The sequence below is a fragment of the Camelus ferus genome, chromosome 32 (assembly GCF_009834535.1).
Source record: "Camelus ferus isolate YT-003-E chromosome 32, BCGSAC_Cfer_1.0, whole genome shotgun sequence".
Classification (NCBI taxonomy): Eukaryota; Metazoa; Chordata; class Mammalia; order Artiodactyla; family Camelidae; genus Camelus; species Camelus ferus.
The window spans coordinates 3404603-3421092 of NC_045727.1; the positions used below are offsets into that span (position 1 = coordinate 3404603).

The 16490-nt window shown below is 38.2% G+C and overlaps 1 protein-coding gene across 1 annotated transcript in view; it reads right to left on the minus strand.

Moving 5' to 3' along the window:
* Nucleotides 1-647: 647 nt before the first annotated feature.
* PPTC7 (protein phosphatase targeting COQ7) overlaps nucleotides 648-16490 on the minus strand; it is a 35025-nt gene continuing 19182 nt past the window's right edge. The window contains exons 2-6 of the mRNA XM_006178129.3: nucleotides 15415-15594; nucleotides 10464-10662; nucleotides 7104-7227; nucleotides 5587-5716; nucleotides 648-4472 (exon numbers count right to left, since the gene is read on the minus strand). Coding sequence (XP_006178191.3) covers nucleotides 4414-4472; nucleotides 5587-5716; nucleotides 7104-7227; nucleotides 10464-10662; nucleotides 15415-15594 — 692 coding nt within the window. The 3' untranslated portion in view covers nucleotides 648-4413. The remainder of the gene's footprint in view (nucleotides 4473-5586; nucleotides 5717-7103; nucleotides 7228-10463; nucleotides 10663-15414; nucleotides 15595-16490) is intronic.

Sequence of the window (16490 nt, forward strand, 5' to 3'; positions counted from 1 at the left end):
CCCACATAATTTCACGTTGCAGGCTGAAGATTTCTGTATCTTATGCTTACACTGATGATTAACACAATTTCACATTTTCCTAGTCAATGCAGATGACTACATAGATGACTACACTCACACCCAGGAGTTACTGTGTCTCCTTGCTGCGGGTTTTGCAATGTGAACGTTTCCGGTTCACTCACTGAAATGGGCAGGGGGTAGTTTAAGCTGTGAAGGCATCAGGGTCAGTGATCACCTAGATGCAGCACTGGTCGGTAAGACACACTGTCATGTTGTATATAACTTGGATTTTAGAATTTGGATACAGAATGCTAAATTTAAATGACACCAGATTTTTTTTTGTGACTTCACATACCATTTAGAAGATGCAAAAACCTTCTCAGTTGGGAATAAACATCTATATTTTACATTCAAGTATTAATCCATTTTGATAGATTTTTGCGGAAGCTAAACCAATGCATAAAGCAGCTAGTGAGAAAGAGCCTTAGTGGATAAACTAGTAAAAGACAGAAGTGACAGCTACAAAGTATGGAGTCACGGCTAGACTAAGAGACTTGGAAATGAGGAACTGATAGAGTCCAGTAAGCTCAGTATCAGGGGCTGGTGGTCTTATTTAGTTACTGATCAAATTAAAAGGCATACACAAATTAGTATAAATACTATATTTATTAAATATTTTTACAGTTTATTTAAATGTATTTACAGAACTATTCCTGCATAAGTTATATTTCGGACATCCAATTCAGGTCATTGCCTCTTGGGTAAGACAAATGATAGTCTCAGCAGGAAAAAGCAGCTCATTAGTACACAAATTCAGACTTGCTTCATTATTTAGCCATCTTTGCCACAAACTACCTGCTTACAGTTAAAATTTTGACATGGACACTGTTGACTTTTAGTCGAGAGTTCAATTTTGCAAATAATTTAACTTTTTAAAACAAATAGAATCCAAATGTTTTCTGTTTCATATTTTGTTTTATATAAGCAGATTTTGGTTTATTGCAGAATTTGTTAAATGCAAGAATGTGATAGTTTCCAGGGAAATTGAACACTGTAGCTTCTACCAAAGATAGCTGGTATAAGGTGACAAGGAACCATGAACTTAATCAAAAGTACAGACATTTACAGTTCTAGCCAATCTTGTTTACAATCTCCGAAATGCTCAAAACTGACTCAGTAAATTCCCACAATTTCTGCCTTGTTATTTGACGTGGTAGGTTGGTGGTAATGAAGGTGGTACTGAAGGCTACTGTTCTATCCAGAACAAATGCAGCCGATAGGAGAGGACACTCTCCCATCATGCAAAGCTTGAAATCTAGTTTCTAATCTAGACACAACCCAACCCCCAGACATGCACACCTGGAATGGATTCTTTTGTGATTTAGTACCCATCAACCATTTTAAGCCAGTACAGTAATTCAGGACAAAAAACTTGTTTTCCCCACCTCATTTCTTCTTTCAGTTTTTAAGAGCCTATAGACTCTACTGCATATCCGTTTGGTAAATTTTTTTTGTGCGCAGGCAGCTTAAGTTCACAGGAAGAAATAAGGTTCTGATATGTTTAGAGTGCACATTTTAAAACAGAACAAAATAAAAATTTCAAGCATGTGATAAAAATATTGATTTTTATAATACAGTATTGCTTTATAAATATAGATGGAAAAGCTATAAACTTTACTGGTCTTTGGTGCATCCAGAGAGGGATAAATAATTTGCCATTTTTAACTTAGAAATCCAAATTCTTTTGTTATAAAAGTCCACTACGTGAGGCAAATGTGTGTGTTTATACTGCTTGATTTAAAATACAATTAACACACATGTCAAGTTCAGAATTAGACCCACCAAGTGGTAATCTCAGTCACACTCCACAAAGACTTGGGTCCGTTGGCCTGGAAAATTCCAGTATAAGTACTACATAGCCTCTGACCACTGAGAGTAGGAGAGTCACTTGTTAAGCAGCACTCCAACTGACCCCTGCAGTCATAAAATTAAGTGCTTAACACAAAAAGAGCAAAGAAAAAAAGAAGAGAGAAAATATTTTGTGTCCCTATTCTACAGGCCAGGTCCAAAGTCAGTTCCCCTGTGAAACTCAATTCTTGTCCCACTATTTTCAACGTCACTGGAACAAACCCATTGCTGATTTCTAACAATTATTTCTCAAGAAAGACTAAGTTGATTTGTTGAGTAAAACACCACCAATCTAGCTTTATGAAGGTTGTGTTTGACAGGTTTACATGAGTGCAGAGAAAAGCCAGTGACTTGACCAGCATGCTCTTACCAGGAATTAAATGTAGGCATTGGAAAATTAACACAAAATACATCGTAATCATAAGGCTCCATACCTCTGACCACAAATAAAAACCCAACGAAAGAACTGAAGTCATCGGCCCAAGTATAAATGTATTCCTTCCAACAAAACCCTTCTGGATGCAACTTTCTTTACTTTTTAAATACACAGAGACTGCAAATAGTTTGTGCAAAATAAATACCCCGCCACTTAACACTCATGTGTTTGATTATAGCACAATGGGTCCTCATTATTTAAACAGAGCCTCTCTCCACCCCCTTGCTACCCTCCCCCATCTCCTCTACCAAAGAATTCTGTTTTGTCAAGTTAGAGTTAAGGCATTCTGACATGTAATTAAAGGTGATTCAAAATAGATATCTAACATTATGCCAATTTAGGAATAGTAGATAAATTACTGAACAGCTTACAAATGAATAACTCATTCTTATTATAAATGAAATGCCTGTTACAAGCATGATGTATTGAAATATAGTAATGACATGTACATGGTACATGTTAAACAATTTTAAATAAAACAAAAGCTTGACAGTTACTCAAATATACAGTACAAATTCACAAAACAAAATCTTTTAAAACAAGTTGAGGTAACCTCAAACATAAGTTTTAATGCAATAAACCAGGGAGTAAGTATCTCCTTTAGAGAAAGAAACTTTCTATATTCTCCTCAAGTAGATTCTCATCAGGTTTAATTGCATCCTCATCTATACACCAATGTTACCTGACTTATATATAAAACATGGCTTTAATTTAAGGATTTCTAAGTATATATATTTTTCTACCACCTAAGTTAATAAAGGAAAAAAACTGACCCCAAAATATGTATCTTTACAGCAGTCGACTTGTACACAAACCTTAAAAATAAGTTTGAGCTTGCAGATAATGGAAAAACTGAATGTGGGGTAATTTTATAAGGAAACTATACACTGCAAGATGGCTATTCAGAAACTGTAAACATTAAGCTTGATTCAGAAACCCCCAAACTTCTGTGAAGGGCAAATGCAAATGTCAGACCGTCACCAGGAGTTTTCCTCGTGAACTCTTGTGCTGCTGCCACTGCCTGCGGTGCTCTTGCCACGTAGACTCCCTGAATTTAGTGCATGCTCTACAGAAAGCAAGGCTGCTAATAACAGGTCTGAGAGTGAGACTAGGAGTAGCACGACCGTCAACAGCCAACAAAATTCAAAGTTAGAACTGTCCATTCTCAACCCATTAGGCCGACGGGCCTAGAGTGTCCACACAAAGGCATCATATCAGACAGCTGGAGGAATTTTAGCCATAACATTGAATTTCTAGGCTTTGAGGAGTTGTACAATCTGGAATAATATTTCCATTAAAAAATTTCAGTAAGGAGTCTCCCCAAACCCTCCTGCAGATCAGGCCGCCAGCCTGTGACACACACTAACCAATAAGCTGCTCAAAATTTCATCACAGAAGCACAATTAAGCATCCTTCAAAAACCTTGAAACATTTGCATCCACAGAATTGAATTGAATTTTTCTTCCCAGCCTGTAACAAAAAAAGCTCCTGGGATCAAGATTTTGTAATCCAGAGCAATGTTTTAGAGCAGGATTATAAGCTCCTGAAAAATAGGAGTTTATAATGGAAATATAAAGCCACATCCAATCATAACACAGAATGTATAGTACACGTGTAACATTTCTTTCGATGAATAGTGTATGTTTCTAGTAGATATACCATAACATACAATTTGTGTTAGACTTTTTAAATCCCTTTTACACACTGTAATTTTGAATCCACTTTACCAATATTACTCATCTTCAATACTTCAACCATTTTTGAAAAGTAATAGCCATTTTGGCTTTGAAAACTTCCATCCCATCATGGAAAGGATGATGAGGAAGTGAAAACCAATCTTCAAATCTTGATTCTCTTCAAATGTTGCTGGCAGATATGAGCTAGTGAATGACAGTAGTGGTTCTCAACAAAGATCTCAACGGGGTCTCAAAAAGACAGGCAAAAGGCTTACATCACTGGCCATTGAGATCAGTGGCAAAGAAACGTGGTCCTGCCAGCAGGATCAGCACACACGGCAGGGGAGAATGTGGGATGATGAAAGGAAAGGCAGGAGTTGAGATCTAGGCAAGTCAGTCTGTGTATTCAGCTACTATAGAAAGAAGGACGGTGATGTCATCTGGTTTTCCACCTACAATGACAATGAAAATGCATTCGTATATTTTAAAAGGAAAAGTCAATTTAAAAAAAGGAATTCTAAATAAATAAGTACTAGGAGACAAATACTGGCATTTCAGGCAGGTTTGGTTTGTCAATATACTCTACTATAAAAAAGGAAAAACAGTTGATAAAGAGAAATAATTAAACAAAACACATCAAGAAATTACATGTAATTTAACTGAAGCTTTAAAAAAAAAAAAACCTCCCTGCTCCTTTACAACAGGAGCACCATTAAAATGGCCAACCACCATATCCTCTGTTTACAGCAATCACAATAAAGACAAAATGTGGCTAAGATAAATTCTGCTTGACTAGAAAGTTACATGCTTCTACCCATAATCCTAATTTGGACAAACATATCCAATGTTTTGAAACCAGAAATAGTCTTGTATTCTAATCTGGCAAACAGCTATGGTATGTGCTTTTTTTCTATTTTAATATTCCTGAATGGCTAAGAGATGCTGTATATGTCATAATATTATACCAGCGAGAAACTGACCACTCTGTTAGTTCTGTTAGCATCAACATGTCCCCTGAGCACTGAGACTGAGCTACTGGCCTGCTCCCAAAGTCACACCTCGCTCAGCAGATAGGAGGACTCTTCAGACAAGGACAGTCTAACATTGCTTCCCTCTTCAAAACCTGCTGTGGCAATTTGGCAGGCAAATACTGTCAACGAGTCCCTCTGAGCCAGGGCAAGGGAGAAGTGAAACGTCAGACTCATGAAGGGCAGAATGTTTGAACTGTTAGGAATGTCCAGGCCCTCCAGGCAGAGCTGGGAGGCTTTCTGGGCTCAGGTCCAAGCAGTGCAAGTGGCAATAAACGCTTCAGTTCCCACCTGCCTCTGCGGCCAACGGAGTTCAGGTCTGAAGGGCACCCCTGTGGGGAAGACACGATGACATGCACTTGCTCTGTCCTCCAGCGTTTACGCCTCCTGACCTTCTTAAAGCCACGGGCTCACAGCTGGGCAAGGACACCACAACAGTCTCTTCCCAGGGCTGTAGTTTGCTTCACTCACAGCCCGGAATGTTCCCATCCTTCTGTGTCCCCAGTTAGTCTCTATGACCTTCCTGAAGAATGCTTACCTCTCACATTCAAACCGTTGTCACATGCAAACTGTGCGAAAGGTGACATATAATTTGGGTCATAGGCCAGTTCATGAGCTTGCTCAGCAATGCTTCTTGCCGTCTGTTGTATACTCTCATAGTTTGAATTCTAAGATGAAAAGATGAAGGAGTTATTTTCACCATAATGCCTCACATGATTTCTGCAGACAAGTATACTTCTTGCAAACATCACTTTTTAAGATGGTAACATGTATCTAATCACAGTTTCCACCTTTATTTAAAGTTTTATTTCAGTTAGAGAAGACACTGAAGCGTTACCCCTTAGCTAAAATGAATGAGCTCAACAGTGCTGCCTGCCCAAGATGTCAATCAGAAAGTCCTTTGCTAGGATGCCCTTGGGCCCTAAAGTCTGGATTTTCATACTTGCCCCCCCACCTTTGAAATTCTTAAGGCATTCTTGCTAAAAAGGGATGGGATTGAAAAGGCAGATTTTGATAGCACTTTAAGGATGACCTCAAAAGTTTCCTTGCTTAGGAATTCACTCGTAGCCAACCACAGTACTGTCCAAGAAAGGGCTGTCAGTTGCCTGACTAAAAAGCCCTCTCTGGTCTCTATCCCTTTGCCCTGCTTTATTTTCCTTCTTATTTACCACCAACATTCTATCTATTATTTCTTTCTCTGTATTATCTGTCTTCTTCCACTAGAACATAAACTCCGTAATGGCAGAGAATGTGTCATTTCTGTTTGCTGCCCTGTCACCACAGAGGCACAGTGCCCAAGTGTGTAAGCATCCGACCTTTACTGAGCCTCACAGACAAGGCATGGCGCGAAGGATTTCTAACGAGTGGTCTTGGTTAATCCTCACCACAGCCCTAGGAAATAGATCTTTTGTTCCTTCTCCATTTTACAGGTGAGGAAAATATTGCTTAAAAAGCTTAGAAACTTACTCAAAGTCATACTGGATAGTAGTAAAAACATAAGGAAAGACGAGTTAGCACTTCTACAAAGCCAGGAGAATTCGCAAAGACTGGTTTTCACTTCCTTTCACTCTCTGTATGGGCCAAGTCTGGACTGTTTCGTTACTACTGACAGTTCACATCACATCAGGGCCCTAGCTGCCTGCTGCCTGTTGCCTTGGCTGGCTCTGGCATGATGACTTCCTATCTTTCCCAGCCTCAACACCTGCTGGGTTTGTTATGAGAATAAAAAGTGAAAAAGATAACCAGCAACTGACACCATTAAATGCAATTAAAATGCAATTAAAAACAAACAAGAAATCTCCCCAACTGGACTTTCCTTACCTTTACCACCCAACTATATAAAGGCTTGGATGAGAAGCCTCTTTTCCCCTCAAATTTTCTAATTGTGATTATTTCCATTTACAATTGCTTGAAAGATTAGAACCATTATCATCTTCCTAAATTCACAAAATAGTCTTTCCAAAACTACAGAGAAAGATAATAAAATTGAATCAATAAAACTCAGCTGCCCAGAGAGGGCTACTGTTTCCAAGGGCCAACCTTTGAGTTAATTACCTTTAACTTTTTTAGCTCCTGAAGGATCATATAATCAGGCATGTTGTCAAAGAGTCCATCTGTTGCCGTCAGGATAATGTCTCCTAACTGGACATCAAAGGATGTGCTATCAGCGGCATCCGGGCTGTGACAAGGACAGGGTAGGGGCAAAGTTGAGAGAGCCCTTTAGAGATAACTGTTAAAAATTTCCAATGGGCGCTATGGTACAATGTAATGAGGCGTTAAGAAAAACTTATTTATAGTAATGGTCAAAAATAAAAACCATCATTCTGAAATTCCTAACCTTGAAAAAAATTAACTGAAGACTCTGATATAAATATTTCAAAAGCTTAACTAAAACTATCAAGTAAAACTGAGTCTGATGATTACTGAAATGTGGTTTAAAAAGCAGAAGGGTTTTTTCTGAGTCAGATACTAAAATGCCTCTAAAATTCAAGTGGAAATGAGTCTTTGTTTTCCTAATTCTTTAGAGCCAAATTCCATCCTCTCTTACTCACTTTCCACTCATCAGTTTCCTTGCAGGCTTGAATCTGGCTCTCAGGAGGCTGCATTACAGTGGAGTAACCGAGCGCCATGGAGGAGAGTGCACAAATACTATAATTAATTCATGTGCAATACCTACAATGGTATTTCTTAGTATAATACTAGCAATTACTAGCATAATCACTATTACTAAGTCATACTTACTCTGGCAGAGTAAGGACTGTGTGTCTCCCAGGGCTTACAAAGTGCTCATCCTGCACAGGTGTTTATTTACTAGTGAGCCTGGCATATAGCAGGTCTTCAAGAAATGTCTAATAGATGAGGAAACAAAGTAACTTCCAACTGGAGAAAAAACTCATTACTATATTAACAAAGAGAACAAGGTACTGTGTGAGTGTATGTGCGTGCGAGTGTGAGAGTGTGTGTGTGTGTGTGTGTGTAAGGGGAGATCCAAAGATACAGATGCTTCCATATGCAGAGAATAAATCTGGAAGGATTCAAAGGAACAGGTAACAGTGGCTACTTCTGAGGAGATACTGACTGTGTGGATGGGGGCAAGGATAGGAGGTATATATTTCACTACATCTTTTTTGTGTAAAACTTAAAAAAAAAATAGATGGGGGATTTTTCTTTTTTCCTTGATGAAAAGAGACATAAGAATGGGGGCAGGGGAAATCCAAGGTGGGGAGAAGAGAAAAGATAACTCAAGGAGTTAATGGCCTCCTCAGAGGCTTTTTGGCCATTTCCAAAGGCCAGCTCCACCATTCCCAAGCCTCCAAGTTGAGGGAAAGGTGAGATATCTGATAATCTGCCTTAACTTGTAATTAGGGAACAAGAGCCAAGAAAAAAATTCATACACTGACCCAGAAGGAAGAGACCAGAACCAAAGCATCCTAAGCTTGACAGAAAACCCCTCTAACTCAGTTTAAGTGCCATGTTACAAAATTTGTGAAGGGAAAACATAAAAACAAGCAGCCCACCCATGCTTGCGAGGGATTTATACAAGTGCACTAGAAAATTTCTAGCTCGTCTTCTCTTCTAAGGAAAGCAGCAGCACATCTAAAAGCTCTGTGACGGGCTCTGGCAAGGAACAAATGAAAGTGAGCTTCCACTTACACATGGATACAACAAACACCTTGTACAAACAGCTACTAAAGGAAACCTGAGAGTTAAGGTTACAATACTTTATAGATGAGAAGGACTAGTTGAGATAACATAAAGCAAGGGGGGAAAAAGGAAAGAAAAAAAAAAAAAGACTGTAAAATTGGTAAAAACCAGGTCGATTTCTTCCTGAAATAAAGAGAAACAATAGAAGAAATTTTGCATGTGCTGAGTCTTTGGAAACTTAACAGATTCTAGAAGTTTAGATTAATGACCAGGTTGGCACTGAAGCTCTGTTTTATGCTGAGGTTTTTCTTTCCCCAGGAGTGTCCTTTGCTACTCTGCCTGTGAGAGACTCGCTACCATTGGACAGTTTGTCCTCTTCTCCCAACACTCCCACCCATGAGCTTGGTGTTCCGCCAGCTGCAGTTTTGCCCATTTTGATTGAACATACTGTGCTGCTGGAAACTTTTGACTGCACGGAAACATGAGCTGAAATCACATGCGAGCAAGCTGTCTCTGGGCTCCAGGAGAAGCAACCTCTACCTTATTGGCAAGCCAGGCCAAGTGCTGCCTTAACCAGACTGTCCCAAAGACAGTGTGTGAGATACGGCAGGGCCACTCTAGCACTTAGAAGCCAAAACAACAAAAATCAAATAAAGGAAAATTAAAACACTATTCTCCAAAAACCGCTAGCTGAACTTGACATCTACCAAGCCCTGGGGTTCTGAGTTCTCCCCAATATGGCTAATACTTATGTGCATTAAAGTCAACTGAAGAAGGGCCTATAATCAAATATTCTTCCAGTTACAGTAAAAAATGCTCCTCTCTCTAGGAGCCAGCAACAGACTTTAGATGGGCAATACTGAACACCTAGTTATATAATCTGCTCATTCCAGTTTAAAAGATGGCAGTAATGATCATTTTATTTTTGGACTTAAGATCTAGCTTAATAAGAACTATTAAGTAGAGACAATAGGCACTTGCTAGAATGCTTCTACTTTTACAAAAGGTTCATTACCCATTTAACCACATTTATGAACCGCCAACAATGTCTGTGCCAGGCCCTATAAGATTGTTAAAGGCAGTGGAATCTGAGACTGTCTTAATGTTACTCTGTACTCTGATCTTAGAAAAGACAAACTGTAAAAGAAGATTCAAAAAAGTACACACTGTCTTGGAAGGTTCTTAACAATTTAAAAAAGAACTGAGAGAAGGTGTCAGAAGGAAAAAAAAAAAAAAAAAAAAAAAAGAAGGTACCTCAAGAGTACCATCACAGAACACACCCAAGACCACCTTTAAGTCCATTTCCTGCAAGTTAACTTGGCTCTGTCAGGTTTTGCAGGGATTGCAAGTTCTATTTGATGTGTATTACAGGAGGCCCTGAGAATCAGGAAGTTATTCTGGTAAATACAGTAGATTGTCTATTGGTGTTCTTCCCTAATAACATACGCAAAATCTCACATACGCAATGGCACACAGGAACAATGACTCAGTTCTCCAGCACAATTTAACAAATACGACCATAGGTACCATGTGGTCTTTCTTGGTGTGAAAAACTGGTATTCTGTAAACTTGAAATAGTATTTTCACAGTCTTCTCAAATTATTGGGTGTTTATCAAAATTCAACTTGGCTGCAAGATTGAGTTCAAGCAGAATATCTTTCAAAGTCAAATTAAAAGGTCCTCAATGTATCCTCTTTTCTCACAGGAGAATGGAAAATGCCTATCTCCACTGTAGTTAAGGGGGAACGTGGGTTAGAAAGGAGAGATTACCTGTCACTCAAGACGACTCCTTCAGCTTCAGGGGGTGCTATGGAGAGCTGGAATGGAGTGTTGAAGTAATGCTGCTGCTCATCTGATCGGTGTACAACTTCACCACCCCTGACAACCAGAAAGCCTGAATCGCCCAGATTTGCTGTGTGTAAGCGGTGGCTAGTTCTGTCCAGCACCACGATGCAGGCAGTACTGCTACCTAGAAACAAAAATGATTACCACTTATTTTCTCTTCCTAGGCTGTCTCTGAATACACATTTTATCATATCACCCCAAAGAGCAACATGCCATAATTTGATCCTCCTTTGTCTGAACAGGACCTTTCTTAGCTATGCTCCCTTCACTGTGAATAGTAACCTGATCAGGGTGAACATAATGGGGAAAGAAAAAAGGATTTATACTATACATAGTAAGTGGGTCACTGATGATCTGGATTCTTCCATTTGCAGAGATTAAAAAACAATAAAAATGGCTGCTATTTAACCACATCATTTCATTTCAATAGTACTATAACCTATGCCAAATGCTCAAAAGGATGTTGTTGAAATACTAAGTTTTAATACTTAAATGCCAGAATGAGAATGTTACGTTTCCCTGACATTTCTCATTAGTCACTGGCAGGAAGCCTTCTCTGTGAAATTCACCAACATTTAACACAGGGTCCATAACTACAATTTTTAACTAGATTTCCATCTGCTGAGGTCATGAAGAACTTTTACTAGAGACTGACTCACTATGAAGTAACAAGACCAATTTTCCCAGGGAGCTTGTGGAATCACCCTGTTCACTTTACGGAGACGACTTATGTTCACAGGGAAGAGAACACATTCAAAGCAGAGAGCAAAAAGCTTCTGTGCACCATTGCAGCACACAGCTCTCACATGACCTTCCCCAGACTGAGGCTGATAGTACAATTAGTGAGACTGCTTTCAAGTACTGAAATTTCAACCTGTACCTAAAGAAAAATGGCAAAATAGAAAAATTAGCAGTTCACCAAAAAATAAACATAAATGGTCTATAAACATATTTTTAGAAAGTGATCACTGCACTAGTAACTATTTTGCCTATTATTTTAACTAGAGACAAAAGAAGATAATGCATGGTATTGGTAACAGTACAGGAAACACTGGTCACGCTCATTCCGTGGCTGTGAGAGTAAAACTAAACAACCTTTAAAAGGGCAATACAGCCCCGAAAAAAATGCATTTCCTTTGATCTAGCAATTCCACTTGTAAGAATTTATCATAAGAAGATAATTAGAGACATAAACAAGACTTCAAGTACAAAAACACCATTTAAGATCAGGAAGAACTGGAAACAACTTCAAAATCTAAAATTAAGGGACTGGGTAAATAAATTACAGTACATCCATACAATGGAAAGCTATGCAGCACTGTCGCAAAATACTTAGGAAGGCAGACACTGGAGTCAGCTTGCCTGCACCTGAATGCTGGCTCTGTCACTTAGCTGTGTGACCGAGGGCAAATTACTTAACCTCTCTGTGCCTCAATTTCCTCATCTATAAAAACAGGGTAACCGTAACTATCTTATAAAGTTGTTTGTAAGGATTAAAATCAGTTAAATCATGTCAAACACTTATAACACATAATAAGTGTTAGCTAGCTATTTGAGAGCCACTAAAATTGTGTTAGAGAAATGTATTTGAAAATAAAAGATAATTCAAGTGAAACAAGTAGATTACAAGTATTAATGTTTCCTTAAAAAAGTGGTATCAAATCTAAAGAGCTGCACATCAAAAAGGGTGATATTTACTGTAATTTTTTTAAATAGCACAATATATAGACAAAGACTAATCTGCTAAGATGACAGTTAAATAAGCAAAAAGAAACAAACAAAAAAACCCAGGCTGTGCTAAATCCCAGTGCTCTATCATTTTCTAGCCGTGTGATGTGACGATGGGCAAGCCACTTGTTTTTTCTAGGCCTCAGTTTCTTCCTAACAAAATGGGGAATAAAAGTACCTACAAACCTACCTCATTGAGGCTGTTGTGGCACCCAGCAGATGCAATTCCTCTTACTATCCTTCTATGTACAAGCATACATAGAAAAAAAATCAGGGAGCATAATCGCTAAAAAATAAACAGTCTTCCTAGTGGGATTACAGGTAATTTGTTAATAATTTTTTCTTAATGAAAATGTTACTTAATTTAAAAACCAATTTAAATATAAAAACTTTAATTTAAATATAAGCATTTGTCTCGGCATAATGTTCAGAAATCCTGTTTCCTTGTTATCCACAGTATATGCACGGGTACTAACCTGACACTTTAATGCTAATCTATCTAGTCCCTATCCATTAATCATCTAAAAAAAGAAAAACATGGGGATTGTTACTAATTGGCCATGCTGCCAGAGAACCTACTTCATAGCTTATATTAGAGAAAAGATCACCAATTACTCTTCCTTCCTAACCCAATGCACAAAAACTCCAATCATATACATCATTAATAGAATCACTACACAAAAGATCTGAAAGCTGATGGGGTTAATCTAACGGAACAGAAAAAAAGATAGACGAATTCAACAGCCTTGAAAACTGCGCTGTAGGAAGGACTCATGTTGATTCATTATTACTCACTGTCAAACCCAGGCTATCATTTTGTTACCGTTGTGGCAGTAACCCGCAGAGTCAGAATCAAAATGGTCCTCGTGAGTGCTGGGCGGAGCTTTAATATGCAAAGCAGCACCAACGAACGGAAGTTTGGCCTTATAGAATCCGCTGGACTTGTGGTGAGTATACTCCCCCCTACCTCTTCAAATTACTGATGTGTGCACACGGCTCAGGCCCTGAAAGCCTAATGCTGGGACAAGAGCTCAACATTCTTACGTTTGGAGAGGAACAACAAGCAAAGAAGAAAAGAGTGTCAAGAATGGCAGTGTTGGATGTTCAGATGGCTGATGACTGAGCAATCCAGACAGGTCCCCAGGCAGACCTCTCATGCTAAAATGGAAATATTTTTATCACCTAGCCCTTTATCTTATAAACTACTACTAAGCCTTTTGTGGAGCAAAGAGAGAAGGGGATAACCTTGTTAGGACTGACCCCTCAAAATTCTTAAGGTATGTTGGCTTCATAAGACCTAAATCCACTTAAGGGTTTGAGGAAATAGTGTATGTCAACAATTAGCCTGTGATGCCAACCCAGATCTGAAAGCAGTGAGAAATTCTCAAGAAATAAGTGATTACAGCTAGCAGCTTGCCCTTTATATTGAAATTATGATATAGGCTTTCTAGCAATTGCAGGATAGAAAAAAGGATTACCTAATCTTATAAAGTTCTCATTATCTGCAGTTATAGCTGAGGTTCAGTAATACTCAGCAGCCTGTCTTTGCCAAAATATGTTTGAGTTTAGTTAAAATAGCTTAGGGAAGGTGAAAGAGAAGTATGTGTCAAACATGGTAACAAAGGATTATTTCAATGTGTCTTTTAGGAGAAAGAGGTAATTGTAATATTCAGTGTAAGAAAATCTCTTCTATGTCCTTAAATTTATTTTATTAAGATCTCCCAGTTACATGAAGGTGAATAGGAAAAAAAGTAGGAATAAGGAAGAAACCTAGCAAAACCCAAAGCTTTCAAGGTGCAAAATCAGGATAGCTGTTGTTTTGTAACTGGTTATTCCAAGTCACAGTAAATGCACTGCAAGATGGTGGGTGGGATGGTGTTAGCAGAAGAGTCATGGGAATGTGCAGGAGTCAGGCCCCTGGCATCTGTGTCTAAAGGCTCTCTGTCAGATGACAGATGGTATTCTATAATGTCCTCTTCCCCTCGACATGTTTCTGGGTATTCCAAAAAGCTTTAAGTCATTGCTTTTTACAAAAAAAGATTCCTCCGGTTAACATACAAAGAAAGGGCAGGTCAGAGGTTAAGTGGTTTTGCCCAAAGTCATATGGCAAGTTGACAAACAGGTGCTAGAAATAGAATCTAGGACATTTCTTAGGACCAGGCAAGCTCAAGATTGCATGTCTAAATTAGCAGATTAAGACAAAGTGGTATATTGAAACCTCAAGACAAGATTTCTCTTCAGGTAGGAGAATAAGCTGGTTAATCACAGCACAGAGAATGCAGAAGATGACAGCAGGATGAAAAGAACTCCTTCTTACAAAGGATTTAAATTGAAGGCAAAATTCTACAACATGGAGATCTCTAACACTGAACAGAAACTGGTTTTAAATGTAGATGGTGACTGGGAGGAAGGCCTTCTAGTAACCAAAAAGATGCTGGCAATTAGCAGAAACTTAATAATACCCTTTCTGAGAGTCTGCTTTCTGAGAAGCTGGTAAGCTGTTGGGTAAGTTCCCAGGAAACCATTTAAGAAACAAATGCAGAAGCTTGGCCAAAGGATGCTCTATTAGCATACCAGATAAACAAACACTAGGTATTTGTAAATTTTCTAATACAAAATTAACAGGGATCTATATAGACTAATTTTAGAGTCTCTAAACAATACAGTTTTACTTGTTTGTGTTTCTGAACTTGAAATATATGGAATCAGACTGCTGAGTGGTATTCTGCAATGTCTTATTTTCCCTCAACATGTTCCTGAGTATTGCGTGCAGCCTTAATTTGTTCCTTTTCAAAATTCATTTTTCTACTATAAATGGGCTTTTAGGTTATTCCCAGTTTTCTGCTATTATAAACAATGTTCTTGCACCTATCTCTTGATAAACAAATATTTAAGTTTCTCTAGTCCACGGTATAGAAGTGTGTAACTGCTGGGGCATACTACCTGTTCATGTTTAACTTTATCCCAAAGTAGCTGTACTATTTCAAGCAGCATTAAGGACTCTGGTTAGCCCACAGCTTTTCTATCAAACTGCTTAATAAGAAGAACCTCAGAAGAAGAACTGGGCTGGCAAGTGATTTTCTCGGTTTTATTGTTAACCATTTCCTGGGCTTCTTTAGAGAGGAAAATGCATAGATTATCTACTTACCAAGCAAAGGTACTTTATTTTGCAGCAACTCACAGTAGCTTGTGGTGAGGATTCCAATGGGATTACTCGGGACGAACCGTCCTTCTTTTACTAACCGTTCACATGTCCGCATTAAAGTCCCTGAGAACTGAGACGGATCAACTCCATAGTCTCTCCATCCTCCTACACCATCTGCAACCCCTTAAAAAAAAAAAAAATTTAAAGGATATTTTTACCAGCTTCTCAGGAATTCTTACCCCTGTCTTACTAATAACCAATTTTACTACATACTAGTACATATATTTACCTTGAAATTCAGAATAAAAAGTGCTCGGTTTAATGTATTACACTAATACTCCTAAGCCACATTATTTAGAATTTGATCTTTCACATATTAATGAATAAAACACGTGAGCTACCACTGAGTAGCACTGCCTACCAGCCAAGAGTTTAATTTCAGCAGGATTTTCATCTTTGTACAGTATTTGTGTTATTAATCTTTGTTGTATTTTATAAGAATGAAAATTGATTTTTTTTTAAGTGCTGATGCTAGTGAGAATACAACTGAGCCAGAGCTGGCCATCATTAAGAATACCAAAAGCAGAACACTTTTTTGGGGGGGAGTAATTAGGTTTATTTATTTTTTTAATGGAAGTACTAGCAGCAAACTTTTAACTTCAAATATTGGTCAGTAACTGTGAAAGAGAAAACAAAATTAAGAGTATATCCCATCCTTTTTCCTCCTCTGTCAGCGACAACCACTATCCTGTACAGGGCTGCACTGCCCAGTATAATGGCCACTATCACGTGTGGCTAGTGAGCACTTGAAATGGAGCTGATCCCAACTGAGAAGTGCTCTAAGTATAAAATACATACTGGATTTTTGAAACTTTATTATGAAAAAAAGGGTAAAAGATTTCATTAATTTTTATGTTGATTACATGTTGAAGTAATACTTCGGATACAATGTGCTAAAGAGAATACATTATTAAGGTTAATGGCACCTATTTCTTTTTATTTAATTAATGTGAATATTAGGAAATTCAAAATGACATGTGTGGCTCACATTGTATTTCTATCGGACAACATTGGTAGAG